At 35.0% G+C, this 14179-nt stretch overlaps 1 protein-coding gene across 2 annotated transcripts in view; it reads left to right on the plus strand.

Moving 5' to 3' along the window:
* The window catches only part of LOC144451117 (guanine nucleotide-binding protein G(s) subunit alpha-like), a 17637-nt gene extending 4204 nt beyond the window's left edge, over positions 1–13433 (plus strand). For both annotated transcript variants that reach the window (XM_078141889.1, XM_078141888.1), the window contains exons 2-14: positions 1–205; positions 2149–2221; positions 2918–2972; positions 3702–3821; positions 4863–4960; positions 6572–6626; positions 7490–7563; positions 8027–8085; positions 9898–10018; positions 10638–10771; positions 11528–11617; positions 12051–12118; positions 12548–13433. The exon at positions 1–205 is cut by the window's left edge and continues 2 nt beyond it. In XM_078141889.1, coding sequence (XP_077998015.1) covers positions 37–205; positions 2149–2221; positions 2918–2972; positions 3702–3821; positions 4863–4960; positions 6572–6626; positions 7490–7563; positions 8027–8085; positions 9898–10018; positions 10638–10771; positions 11528–11617; positions 12051–12118; positions 12548–12700 — 1269 coding nt within the window. In that variant the 5' untranslated portion in view covers positions 1–36 and the 3' untranslated portion in view covers positions 12701–13433. The remainder of the gene's footprint in view (positions 206–2148; positions 2222–2917; positions 2973–3701; positions 3822–4862; positions 4961–6571; positions 6627–7489; positions 7564–8026; positions 8086–9897; positions 10019–10637; positions 10772–11527; positions 11618–12050; positions 12119–12547) is intronic.
* Positions 13434–14179: the final 746 nt, after the last annotated feature.

Genomic DNA, 14179 nt, shown 5'->3' on the forward strand with positions numbered 1-14179 from the left:
CAATACACTGAAGACACGTCATCTTCAGCGTTGCCAATGACAACGGGGCTTCCAAGGATGAAGCAATACACAGACGAGACTAGCAGTAAGATGACTCCTGAAAAGATAGCTGCAAGGCGAAGCAAAGAAATAGACAAATATTTAAGAAAGAGTGGGAAAGAATTTCACAACTATCACAAGCGATGGATGAAATTGCTATTGCTAGGTAGGTTTTCCTTCTTTGATATCAGAAATACCTAATCATATTGTAATACAATCGAATATTCCGTTCCGTGTGTCTGTTGTACGTTGTTCATAATGAATTCGTCATTTTGCAGGCCATTGTTCAGGTAAATAGTATTTCCGCTTACACAATTTGCTTGCCATGACTTATAAAATTACTGATTTCAATATGCTAAAGAAAGTTGGTGACGTTAATATCAAATATAAACAAGGTACGGTTCGCAATCATTCAGTCTCTTTTTACATATTGCTCCACACCTCTTGAATTCTCTACCAAGCTTTATTGATTAGCTAACAGCGAGATTGAATTGGTCTGAGCACGTATACAACATTTCGGGGGATAAAACCTTCATCATTAAGAGCTGATTTGTTCACAATATGACAACAAATACTGTAGAATTAAAGCAACGTACGCAAAGAACACTATTTTGAGTTCTGACATTGCATGTTTCTTCAATAGGTTGATTTATTTATTTTCACCGACACGAAAGGTTTCTACTTTTAAGGGGTTCACATTGCACAATCTAACGCGCTTTTTACTGAGTTCATGTTTATGTGGGGTATATGACATAACAGTGAACTATTAACATCTATAAGAAGTAGATTATGTAAGACGTTAGCACATAGGTAATATAATATACTGCCTCCAATATCAACATCATTTTTCCCGTCAAAACACATCGAAATTAAAATTCTCGTTTCTTAAAATCTGCAACAATTGTTTTTCGATTGAAATGGTTAAAGAGGATTGATTCTACTTATAAAACTCGCATTCTTTTCCTAAAATGATAATATAATTTACGAAAAAGGGGAATGAATATTGATTTTTACACTTTCGAGTCACATGATTCGCTACATTTGAGTTATTCATAATTTACAAGTGAAAGTCATTTTCACGCTGATTATTTTGGCGCAAAGCTTAAGATAAGATAAGCTACACATACATATATATATATATATACATAATACATAACACTTTGCATCCTGTGTTAAAGAATATCCATTCGTTACGTCAGGGTGGAATTTATTTAACAGGAATGATCTACTCATTACTTTTACACTATATATATATATATATATATATATATATATATATATATATATATATATATATATATATATATATATATATAAACACACATCAGTATATGGAGTAAACAGTGCTCAATACATATGTATGTATGTAGAGCGGTATAAATAACACAGTATCAAGCAAGATACACAGGAGCTGTTACACAGTGTTCCATGCTGTTGCTATCAGCATGTAACGACACGTGTGCATCTTGCTTGATACTGTTATATACGCTCTGCCACTGCGGTATAGAGCACTGTCTTAGCAGATTGATACTCACCGAGTTATATATATATATATATATATATATATATATATATATATATATATATATATATATATATATATATATATATATATATATATATATATATATATATATATATATATATATATATATATATAGTAAAACATGTGAATGTAGTGAGTATAATATATGCAAATTGCGGTGGAAAGTTGCCGACGGTGACTTTTTAATGAATGATAAACCCGTACATCTGTAATACTAGTTTGTTTTCCTTCGGGGGCAGTTGTCCTTCGGGGGCAGTTGTCCGGGGGGCAGTCGTCCTTCGGGGGCAATTGTCCGGGGGGGGGCAGTTGTCCGGGGGGCAGTTGTCATGTTACCATGTATATGTATAAATATAATATAGTGTTTTTTTGTGATTGATCGAGGTCAACTCGATAAGTTGTTTTTGTCGACTATTTTTATTCTCATTTCCCAGTCTGGTAAGATGTTTATTGTTGTTCGGCGATTTTTATAGTTTGAGTTGCTAATCTAATTAGTAGTATTAGTATACCTAATTCACCTTGGTACACATCATTACATCATCTCTATCTGTTTTATGTTTCCACAGGAGCTGGTGAATCAGGAAAGAGTACTATAATGAAACAGATGAAGATACTTCATGAGGATGGCTTTAGTGACGAGTATGTGTGATTTCTATTTATTGACACACAAACTTTATTATTAGATTTGTCAATTATCTGGAGTATTTTCAAATAACGAGCTTCTTAATTTCTTGCTACTCATATGCTGATATCAAATACCTCCCATGACAATCAAAGCGTACGATTCTCATAACAATATCTATACCATATACACCCCATACAAAACTGTATACCTGCTGATACAGTACGCCTTATAGAATTGAATTCAAACTCTTGTACATAACCACAGACAAGAATAGACATACAAATTTGTGAATAACCTTTCACAGGCCAATTTTTTAGACCTAATTCACACGAGGCCAACTCTTCCGATCTTCGATCCTATCAATTTACATGGGCATGTTTTCTCAAGTAATGTGCCATATCTATGGAATAAACTACCTTCGGAAGTTACTTCAAAAACCTATTGCCTTCAGAATGAATTTGATAACGGCCAATCTATTATCCAAATCCGTCTAACCAAACAGCGCTTCTGAATATTAAAATCACAATCAAACTTTGAAGAAGAAAACTTTTGTACATAAATCTTAGGATAGTTAATTTTTCATTGAAAGAATATTAATTTTATTTATCATCAAAATAATGAACAATAAGTAAACATTTACGAATGTTGTTGTATTTGTATTTCTGTTTTACAATCAAAGCTGACATTGTATTCTTTTTTTACAATGATAGAGAACGAAGAGAAAAAATTAAACCAATCCTAAGTAATCTTCACGATGCAATTCTGGTGAGCACGAGTATTTTACCTTTCACCATTAAACAGTGGTAATATGTAGTATATCATGACGTAATTGGGAACTTGCAAACCCGCCATGTTGAATGTTGCATCATGGGAAATGTGATTATAAATACTAATCAATTAGTATTGTAAACAATGTTGATACATTGTTTGTAACCACAAATAATCAATTCACAGTTACAATTGTGGGAGGTTAATTTTATCTGTAGCTCCAGATTAGGTATTACGATAACTACAGATAATCACATAGTCCTTTGCATCTGAGCATGCTCAGTTTGGATTGCAAGTTCCTATTGGTAAAAGTGAGAGTCGTTCAATAACATCATAAAGTTTGAAAGTAATAACAATCTTGCCTTATCAAGTATGGAAACTAACATTATACAGAAATCGTATGATACAATCTTTTAGTAACCTGTTCAAATTACGGGCCCACGGTATATCCCTTCAGTCTCTCATAGCTTACGCTTGTGTAACTAAAATAGCACAAAAAGCTGTTCTTCGATTTGAAAATATCCATCCAATCAGTGTGACACTGTTCGTAACCATGACATATTCAAATGTATGCAGATGGCACACATGCAAATGAAGTGTATGTAGATCAACACACATTTCAACTCTACGTGTTCACTTGGAAATGACAGAAAGTGTAATTATGATGTAATTTTGGTAATGACGTAATGATTACACTCACTTCAGTACACTTTGTCACACTTTCAGACAATAACAGAGGCAATGAGTACATTAACTCCACCAATAGAACTCCAGAACCCAGACAACAAGTTCCGATTAGATTACATTCAAGACGAGACAAGTCGACCAGATTTTGACTTTCCGCAGGTAAATATACCAAGAATATAAAAAATCAACATTTTTCTTTGAAACTAGATTATCTCACACTAATCGTGTATTCTTACGCCTAAATACCCGACCCAACTCACTTAACGTATAAACTCAATTTGTGTCTGCAATAAATAATTTACCGACACTAGTGTAACCACACTGCAGAATATATGGTACAGAGAAGAATAGGAATGGTGAAATAATCGAAACAACCCAACGTATCATAGCAACATAGCACTACATACTACTACATACTGGCTTTATATTCACTACATACATGTACATACTACTACACACTGGCTTTGTATTCATAGCACTACACACTACTGGCTTTGTATTCATAGCACTACATACTACTACATACTGGCTTTGTATTCATAGCACTACATACTACTACATACTGGCTTTGTATTCATAGTACTACATACTACTACATACTGGCTTTGTATTCATAGCACTACATACCACAACATACTGGCTTTGTATTCATAGCACTACATACTACAGTACTGACTTTGTATTCATAGCACTACATACTACTACACACTGGCTTTGTATTCATAGCACTACATACTACTACATACTGGCTTTGTATTCATAGCACTACATACTACTACATACTGGCTTTGTATTCATAGCACTACATACTACTACATACCGGCTTTATATTCATAGCACTACATACTACTACATACTGTCTTTATATTCATAGCACTACATACTACTACATACTGTCTTTATATTCATAGCACTACATACTACTACATACTGTCTTTATATTCATAGCACTACATACTACTACATACTGTCTTTATATTCATAGCACTACATACTACTACATACTGATTTGAAATCAAATTGATTGAACAGTTTTCAATTTTGGCCAATTTAGTTGGGGGGGGGGGGGGGTATGAGTCCTAACTAAAGCAATTTTAGTTTTTTATCCTACATTACACTATTGATCTCGCCCCTAAGTCAGTATATAACTTTCAACCACTGTGTCTTTGTTTTTTGCCTGTTTATTTTCAATCCCTCTAGGAATTTTTTGAACACACTCGAGCCTTGTGGGATGATAAAGGAGTTCGACAATGCTACAGTAGAGCTAATGAATATCAACTTATTGATTCTGCCAAATAGTAAGTACCTCTCAATCACTATTTTCACTTTGGTGTAATATATTCTTGGTGTAATAGTAATACTCTAATGCCACTATTCAAAGTGGACGGAAGATCATGCAAATGCATGACGTCACAACTTGGGTTGCCTCAATATCACGCACAAAAACTTCAAATATCACCCATCAATAACTTGCAATTCTATTGTTTGAATGTAAAATGATGTCATCCATGTCATTATTTTGTATTTAAAATCGTATTTTGATGGAATTATGTCATAGTCTATATGATTTCCAAAGATTTCACGGCATTCAGATTTCGAATCACGAGAGCAACTTTTGCCGACTTGTTCGGAATTTTGTTACTAAAATTTGTCTGGCTGTCTATCTCTCTACCTACGTTCCTACCTATCTATCTATCTATCTATCTATCTATCTATCTATCTATCTATCTATCTATCTATCTATCTATCTATCTATCTATCTATCTGCCTGCCTGCCTGCCTGTCTGTCTGTCTGTCTGTCTGTCTATCTATCTATCTATCTATCTATCTATATTATATATATAAATATATATATATATATATATATATATATATATATATATAGTATTTTGTGTATCTATCTATTTGCCAGTCTGCCTGTGTCTGTCTATCCCTATATCTATCAGCTATGTCTGTCTGTCTGTCTGTCTGTCTGTCTGTCTGTCTGTCTGTCTGTCTGTCTGTCTCTGTCTGTCTCTGTATGTGTGTTTCTCTGTTGTGTTGGTTTCAATCACCATCCCATACAAAGCATTGCAATAATTGAAAATCCTTGCCTTGAGAGAAATTATCTAATATGTTCCTGCGTGATTAACATAAATCATAATCTGTATGCTGTGAATAGTTACAATCACCCTATTTTTTAAGCAGACAGTGATATAATTTCAGGCACCCAGTATCGATTTTAAACTGAGGTCAATGAACCCAATCGCAATGCTCCAGACGTCCAGTTGCATAACCCACACTTTATTAGTCTCAATTACAATATAGGCATGTTCGTACGTAGTAGATAGTTATTGCGATCACAGAACGTATAACACGTGTACTGGATTACTTGCTTTTTGATGTCCAAGGTAATTGTTCCAATAATTACACCACTTCCCTACTTCAGGATTCTACTTCAGAAACGCAATTAAATCTGAAGTAGCTACTCATCATGAATTCAGAATTAGTAATCCATGCTACGTATTTTAGGGTTTTTTTTATCACAAACAAGGAAACTTCCTTGTTTGTGGTTTTACATCGATCACGTATCCATCGTGATCTGTTCTCGTCGCGGTTCGCATGTCTCCTTAATACTATTTTAGGGTGGCCCTATTGTCTTTTTATGTTTCTCATTACTTTTTCATATCAACTATGGGTTTGTGTAGTTGCAATCTTCCTGTCAGTGACGTTATGTTTTGTCCGATCGGCCGTAGAGGGCGTTATTTTAAGGAGGAGTGACAATCCTGAGATGCTGTTAATTGTTTTTATCACTATTTGAAAGCATTTATATGGAGATGTGTCATAATGACGCATATATAGCTTGAATAGTAAGATATATTCGAACATTTTCTTGTTGCTAGGGAAATATTTTCTATTTTGTTTTGCAGTTTTCTAGACAAGACGGAGGAAGTTGGCGAAGAGGATTACTTACCATCAGACCAGGTAAGGGCAAAGCCGTAGTATATCGAGTCTTCAATTCATGCAACGCACTTTTGTCCTTTTTACTGCACCCATGGCATGTGTGATGACGGAGACGTACGTCAAATCGTTCTGTAGTTTACGTCCTACACAAGCAATATCTGAAAGAAGGAAACGAACTGTATCTTAGCCGTCATATTAAGACTCATATTAGTTCAAGTTGGCTAGAATATTTTTAACGTGATATCAAAATGATAAAACCACTCTGTTAGATTAAAAGCCAAAATGTTTGTATCCCGCGTTCATTTTCTTATTGTGGTTAGTATTTTTCAGTACATTTGCTATAATCTGTGATAGACAACTAAATTTATCACCAAAATAGCCAATCCCAATCCTACAAGAACCTTCAACCAAATAGGGAACTTCAAACCCGCCATCTTGAATGTTGCATCATGGGAAATGCGATAATAAATGCTAATTAATTGGTATTGTAAACAATGTTGATACATTGTTTGTAACCACGAATGATCAATTCATAGTTACACTGACAATTGTGTGAGATTAATTTTTTTTCAGTAGCTCCACATTAGGTATTACGATAACCACAGATAGTCCCATACTCCTTTGCGTCTGAGCATGCTCAGTCAGCTGGATTTCAAGTTCCCCATTGCGAAATTGGCTTCATTTTCCGAGTCAACACTCACGGGTAGTTCCATTCACCTAATCACGTCTAGCTAGTATAAATATAACATATTCGTTTGCGAGAGATGTCTTTGAGTGCATATTTTCCCCCTTAGTCTTTGTTTATACCATATCAAATTCAAGCAAGAAATTTTCAGGAAGAGTCACGTGACAAATGTGACGTCATGTCTTTCTATTTTCTGTAGGACATTCTGAGATGCCGAGTAATGACGACGGGAATTTTTCAAACAAAATTTGCTGTCAAAGGGGTTAACTTTCAGTAGGTGCTCTATTTTTTTTCGCTTAAATTTTGTCGACAAGATTTAAGTATTTATAACTTTAAACGTTCACTTTTGTGAAAGGAGGTGAGATTGGGTGTCCGCCAACAGAATATACGTTGACTCGTTACCATGATGGTGGTAGAAGTAGGAACGATGTTGGTATTTTATTGTACCGACCGAAATCCGATAAATAAATATCACGTCATATCTAATAAAATTGTGCTGAAATTATCTGCTGACATTATTTTCATAAGTCAAATAGTTAATGAAATAACGCTGTTAATTCAGATGCTAGTTATCTCATCACAAATTTCTTGCAATTGAGGATTTGTATGATATTCTTCAGGAAGCTTGAAAGGCAATGTGTACATAGTAAACAATTATTTGGATAACTACTAGAGATAATGTCAAATACATGCAAGTTAAACGTTTGTTCAAATTATTATCGTTCTTCTTTTACAGTATGTTTGACGTTGGCGGCCAACGGGACCAACGAATGAAATGGATTCAACTTTTTAACGGTGAGGGCGGTCATTTTAATCAGTGCTAATGTCTGTTCATTATTACTACTACAGACAAAGACTCAAAACATTCGGTTTTAATTGGTGACTTTTGTTAAGGAAAAAGAAATCTGTGTTATTACGTATGTACCACTGTGTACGTTGATGTACAATAAGAAATAAAACCGATATTTTCAGGGTTAGCTATGCAAATGAAATAAAATAGATCCTAATACAAAACCAATCCCTGGTTTCCAAGCACATACACTTATTTCAGGCTGTTACACACTTTTGAAGAAAAAAATTGTTGGTTGATAAACTATTTCACTATCTTTCATCCCAAGTTCTGAAGTATCAAATTACTATACAAATTAGTTGCTTACCTATCACATAACTATGCAAATTAGTTAAGTATCTTCACCCTAAACAACAACAACCACTGTCCATATGTAAACATAATCGACCGTGTTGTTTACTAATGTATCGAAGGTATTTGGTATTTTGAACGTTGCACAGATAATTATACACTTCTATGAAACATTTTGAAAGTAAATTCATTGTTGTAGTTATTGTTATGGTCATTCGAAACTGATATCCACCAGGAGAGCATGATTTGCTAAACTGTCGTCTGCACATTTGTGTCTGCATCCGAACCAGATGCGAACGCCACCGCTACTGATATTGCTCAGAAAATAAAGGATACAATAATGAAACTATTAGTTCTAGACAACTAAGAACTGTACCTTCAAGTCGGTTTTCAAAAGATTTGGCGACTTAATTCGGAAATATGCCCGTTATTCTCTTACCGTGACATCGACGAACTTTATCATTTACAGCGTAAACGGTAAATTTGCATAACAATGTGCCACAGGGCCGGTCAAAGGTTGACAGCTGATGTGAATTGGGTGCCCTAAATCATAACGCGATGACGCGTGCGTTCGTCCTTTTCGAAATTATTACGTTTGGTGTACGTACATATATAATAATAACAACCCCACAGCCTCACAATTTATGGTGGGGCATGCAGAAGTTATTTTCACTGGTGATTCGGTTTATTCTGCCGTATTTTCACGAGCGGTATACGTAGTGGCAGAATAAACCGAATCACTCGTGAAAATAAATCTGTATGCCTTAGTCAATCCATTGTGAGGCCGTGCGGTTCTGTCCGATGATAATAACTGGTTATATTGGTAATTTTTCAAAGAGAAAATCTCGTTCTTTATCTGCTAAATTTACCATGACTTTTGAAAATTTATGCAGGTGGGTTTTTTGTTTATGTCAATTCACTTCTGTCAGGCCTAAACAAAAATTGCTTGGTTTCGGGTACCCGGCCCCACCTAGTTTTTCACTGCCAGCCCTTTTTTGACATATCCGCGAGAAAGAATTAATAAAATCGTGAAGTCTCACCAGAAATTGTAGATGTGAAAATGACATCTACTTAAAAAGACAATATAAAATTGTTTTTCCAATCTGTAATGGCTGTACATCTGATGAGAAGAAACCAATAACACAGAGGCCATGTGGAAAACAACGGAAAACATAATTACCTGAACTAGAACTAAAAAATCTACCTACCCACCTATTTTTAAACTGACCGTAATCGGAACAACACAATTTTTTTTATTAGGCCTCACTTGATCGAAATAATATGATTTTAAATTCGCAGATCCCCCAAACGAACAGGGAAAGATATTATGCCTAGAACTAACATAACTGTATGTGGGAGCAGACGATATCCTTTATCCAGGGGAATTCCTGTATTTCTCATGAAAATGATTTAGTTTTATGAGTTCGACATGTTTTAACTTTTCTTCACTATTTTACTGCTTCAAGATACGACGGCTCTCATATTTGTTACTGCCTGTAGTGGATACGATCTGGTTCTTAGGGAGGACCCAACACAGAATAGATTAGTGGAAGCCTTTGAACTATTTACAAGAATTTGGCAAAATAGGTGAGTCACATGACCATATTGAATTAGTCATATTAGTTGCCTTACTGCACAAAACGCTTTCACCAAATGCCAGTGATGTGACTACATCGTAACACCCTAATTTCAACTAAGGTAACCACAGACTAATGCCGGAATACACAAACACGCGCAGTCATACATACGTACACTACACACGCACGGACGGACGGACACACATACACTCACATGAAGTCATACATACACTCATACACCACACTCACGCTAGGACGGATGCACACACACATGCACGCGCGCGCGCGCGCGCGTGAAACGTTAGGGATTCTTATAAACTTATTTGGATCTTTGAAATTACACATTATTCTAACTATATTCTGACCCTAGCAGCGTTTATAGTAAAACTACATGTTTCGGCTTGTTATGTTCATTCATTCAATTAGATACATGTACAGACACGTACGCGTGTAGCTATGGAATATGATTTTATGAATTGACAATTATATTGACTTAAATCAACCCATTATTCAATATCTTCATGTTTACATACATAAACAAATATAAGTTGCTATTCATTTTCAGGTAAACATAATATTTTCAAAAATGAATGATACACTGTTTCTCTTTTACTTTCTTGACAATCTAGGTATCTCAAACGTGTATCAGCAATTATATTTCTGAATAAAACAGATATTTTAGCAGAGAAAGTACACTCTGGCAGAACACGTATTGAAAATTATTTTGAAGATTATAAAAACTATGTAGTGAGAAAGGAAAGTGGTAAGTACTTGTTTTTGTTTCTTATTAGACTGTAAGATGCGTCGTGCCGCCAGGTGTTCGATGTGTGAGGGCGCCCAGTCATCATGGCGTACCTCACAGACTACGGTTTCTTATATACGTAACTATGTTTTATTTTGCGGGATTTGCGTTCACAATTAGACAATTTCTGATATGAATCCTCGTGGTTGTGACTATCAAAGGTGGTACATGAATTTTTGTTGGCATTTCCCGCGGCGCTGTATGAATATATTTACATACATTACCTATATTCAGGAAGGATCATGATGATTGGCCGACTGGGAGAATAACATGCAAACTGTAATGTAGTTATTGAGGTTATTTTATCACAAGCAGGAAATGTTACTTTTTGAAATTATTTCGTCTAGACTCGCTAGAATTCTTCAGTGGATTTGAATGTTTGCCTGATCGTATACGTACGAAAGCTATAGGCTTCTCGGTCGGTATCCCACTTTCTGAGTCTCTACACTAGTTCAGTTACCTATCAATGTCTCCTTGAGTCCCCTGGTCCATGCATGCGCATACGACCAGGTTCTCAGTTCCAAAGTTCCACTTGCCAATAACCACATGACGTCATGAACACCAGCGAAAACATTCGGTCCACTCACAAGACTTTTCCATATCTGTGATCCACTGAAGAAGTCAGTCGAGTCAAGACGAAATATTTATATGGAAATTCTATCCGCTGTTGATACTTTACTTTTGCGGTCATAATACATTTTCTCAACTTCATTCCAGCTATGATTACTACAGATGCATTTGACAGACCGTCTACTTGTTTTTGTATCCCCACACAACCATCAAGAGAGAGAGCATACCATGCGAGAAGTAAGCTAATGTCATTCCTGTATCTTTCCTAGTCTTATTATACCAGTTGTAGGTATATCATAATGGCTGCCATCATCGGTCTTCGGTCACCTTTCAACCTTGTACTTGTCAATATGACCACTTAACTTAATGTTGTAAAGAGATTTCATTTTCCCGCCAAAACGTCAAGGACAAATATTCTTGTTTTTCTGTAATTTTGATTTCATTTTATAATAGTTTTAGACTGCAATCGTAGAAATAAACTTTTCAAATATTTTGGCTCTAGAAAGGGGATTGTAAACGACGGTTTTTTCTTTTAGAAAAATGTCAAAAGTGTTGATGGAATCTATGTCATTAGTGTTAGGTAATGAATGTGTAGCTGATCTATTACCTTTCATCGATAAATGATGGAAAATGTATTGTTAAAATTGTCTGGTAATCGACTTTATTCCAGGGGCATCGTCAGCCGAGGAAGATAGAGAATTACTGAAAGCTAAAACATATATTCTTGATCGATTTATGGTAGGTAATATCATTTTATCACCCAATGAAAACATTATCCATTACACTATAGCTAATTAATAATATATATCAAACTCCGTCAGGCAGACAGACATACCATTATACATACATACATACATACATACATACATACATACATACATACATACATACATACATACATACATACATACATACGCACGCACGCACGTACACTCACACACACAAACACACACACACACATACATACATACATACATACATACATACATACATACATACATACATACATACATACATACATACATACATACATCTACATACATACATACATACATACATACATACATACATACATACATACATACATACATACATACATACATACATACATACATACATACATACATACATAGTCTAACGATCATTTTCAATTCTTTCTTTTACTAGAAAATCACGCGACAAGATGAAAAACTTCGGGATATGAAATTTTGTTATCCACACTTCACATGTGCAGTAGACACCAAGAATATTGAACGAGTGTTCAACGACTGTCGAGATATCATCCAAAGGGAACATTTGAGAAACTATGACCTTTTGTGAAAAGATGACGTAAGCTTTTCAGAGACACATTACGCCTGTCTGTTTAATGTTGTCAGCTACACGAATATCAAATCAAGTGCCTGTTTGTGACGACACATCCGGATCCATCATTTGTATATTTTTGGAATATTTTTGGTGCATGTTTCACAAAAGACTGTGAAGAGAGCTTTAACTGGAGTCGTGCATTGTTACCCCTGCAATTACTGTGATGTGATGTACCTTGAGACGGCCAAAGTATAGGTAGACTATGAATGATAGGCGCACAAAAGCAAGAACCAGGTTTCTGCAGATGAAGGGACCTCTTCATTTTTGGATTTATTGTTCGTAAAGTGCATACTGAAAGTGATGGACAATACACAAGTATGGAATGTACTCGATTGGAGTACATAAGTTTGATTTTAATCTCATTTAATTTGTATGTTAACTATGTATTTGTCTGTCTATCGATCAGTCTGTCCGTCTGTCTGTCTGTCTGTCTATCTGTCTGTCTGTCTGTCTGTCTGTTTGTGTGTTTTTCTCTCTCTGTGTATGTGCACGTGTAAATGTCTGTGTATCTATCTGTTTTAACGACACATTTATAATACGATGTTCCTTTTACATGAACGGAACCACTTTCGAAACTTTGCCGCGCAAACAAAACACGTTTTGGTTTCGTATGCACATGCACATGTTTATTTTGTACATATATATATCCAGTAATTTGGGCATGCGCAGTACAAGAAGATAGGTATTTTTCTCAATTCCCTTTTCTGTTAATCAAAATCTGATTGGTTCAAAGCTATGCATCATAATAGTCACTTGTTCTCTGTTATGTTTCGTAGACATGTATGAATAAATGTATTGACCTTTGAACTTGCCATTCAGAAAATAAAATATCATTTACCAACATATATGGTTCAACAGGATTCACAATGTTTAGACAGTGTTGTATCAGGACACACATATAAATACTCACGCACGTACTTACGCACATACATACATACATACATACATACATACATACATACATACATACATACATACATACATACATACATACATACATAGAAATGCATATGGAACTTGTGAGACAGTCCGAATAAATAGATGTAAAATCCGACGTTTCGAATAAAAATTCTTTATCAAGATATTTATAGACAAGCTTTAAACAGGTAAATACCTTAATATATCTGAATGTCAATACATACACGCACATACACACACACACGCACACGCATACGCACGCACGCACACACACACACACATACATACATACATACATACATACATACATACATACATACATACACACACACATACATACATACATACATACATACATACACACACACACATACATACATACATACATACATACACATACATACATACATACATACATACATACATACATACATACACACATACATTCACACATGCATACATACATACATACATACATACATACATACATACATACATACATACATACATATATAC

The sequence above is a fragment of the Glandiceps talaboti genome, chromosome 21 (assembly GCF_964340395.1).
Source record: "Glandiceps talaboti chromosome 21, keGlaTala1.1, whole genome shotgun sequence".
Taxonomy (NCBI): Eukaryota; Metazoa; Hemichordata; class Enteropneusta; family Spengelidae; genus Glandiceps; species Glandiceps talaboti.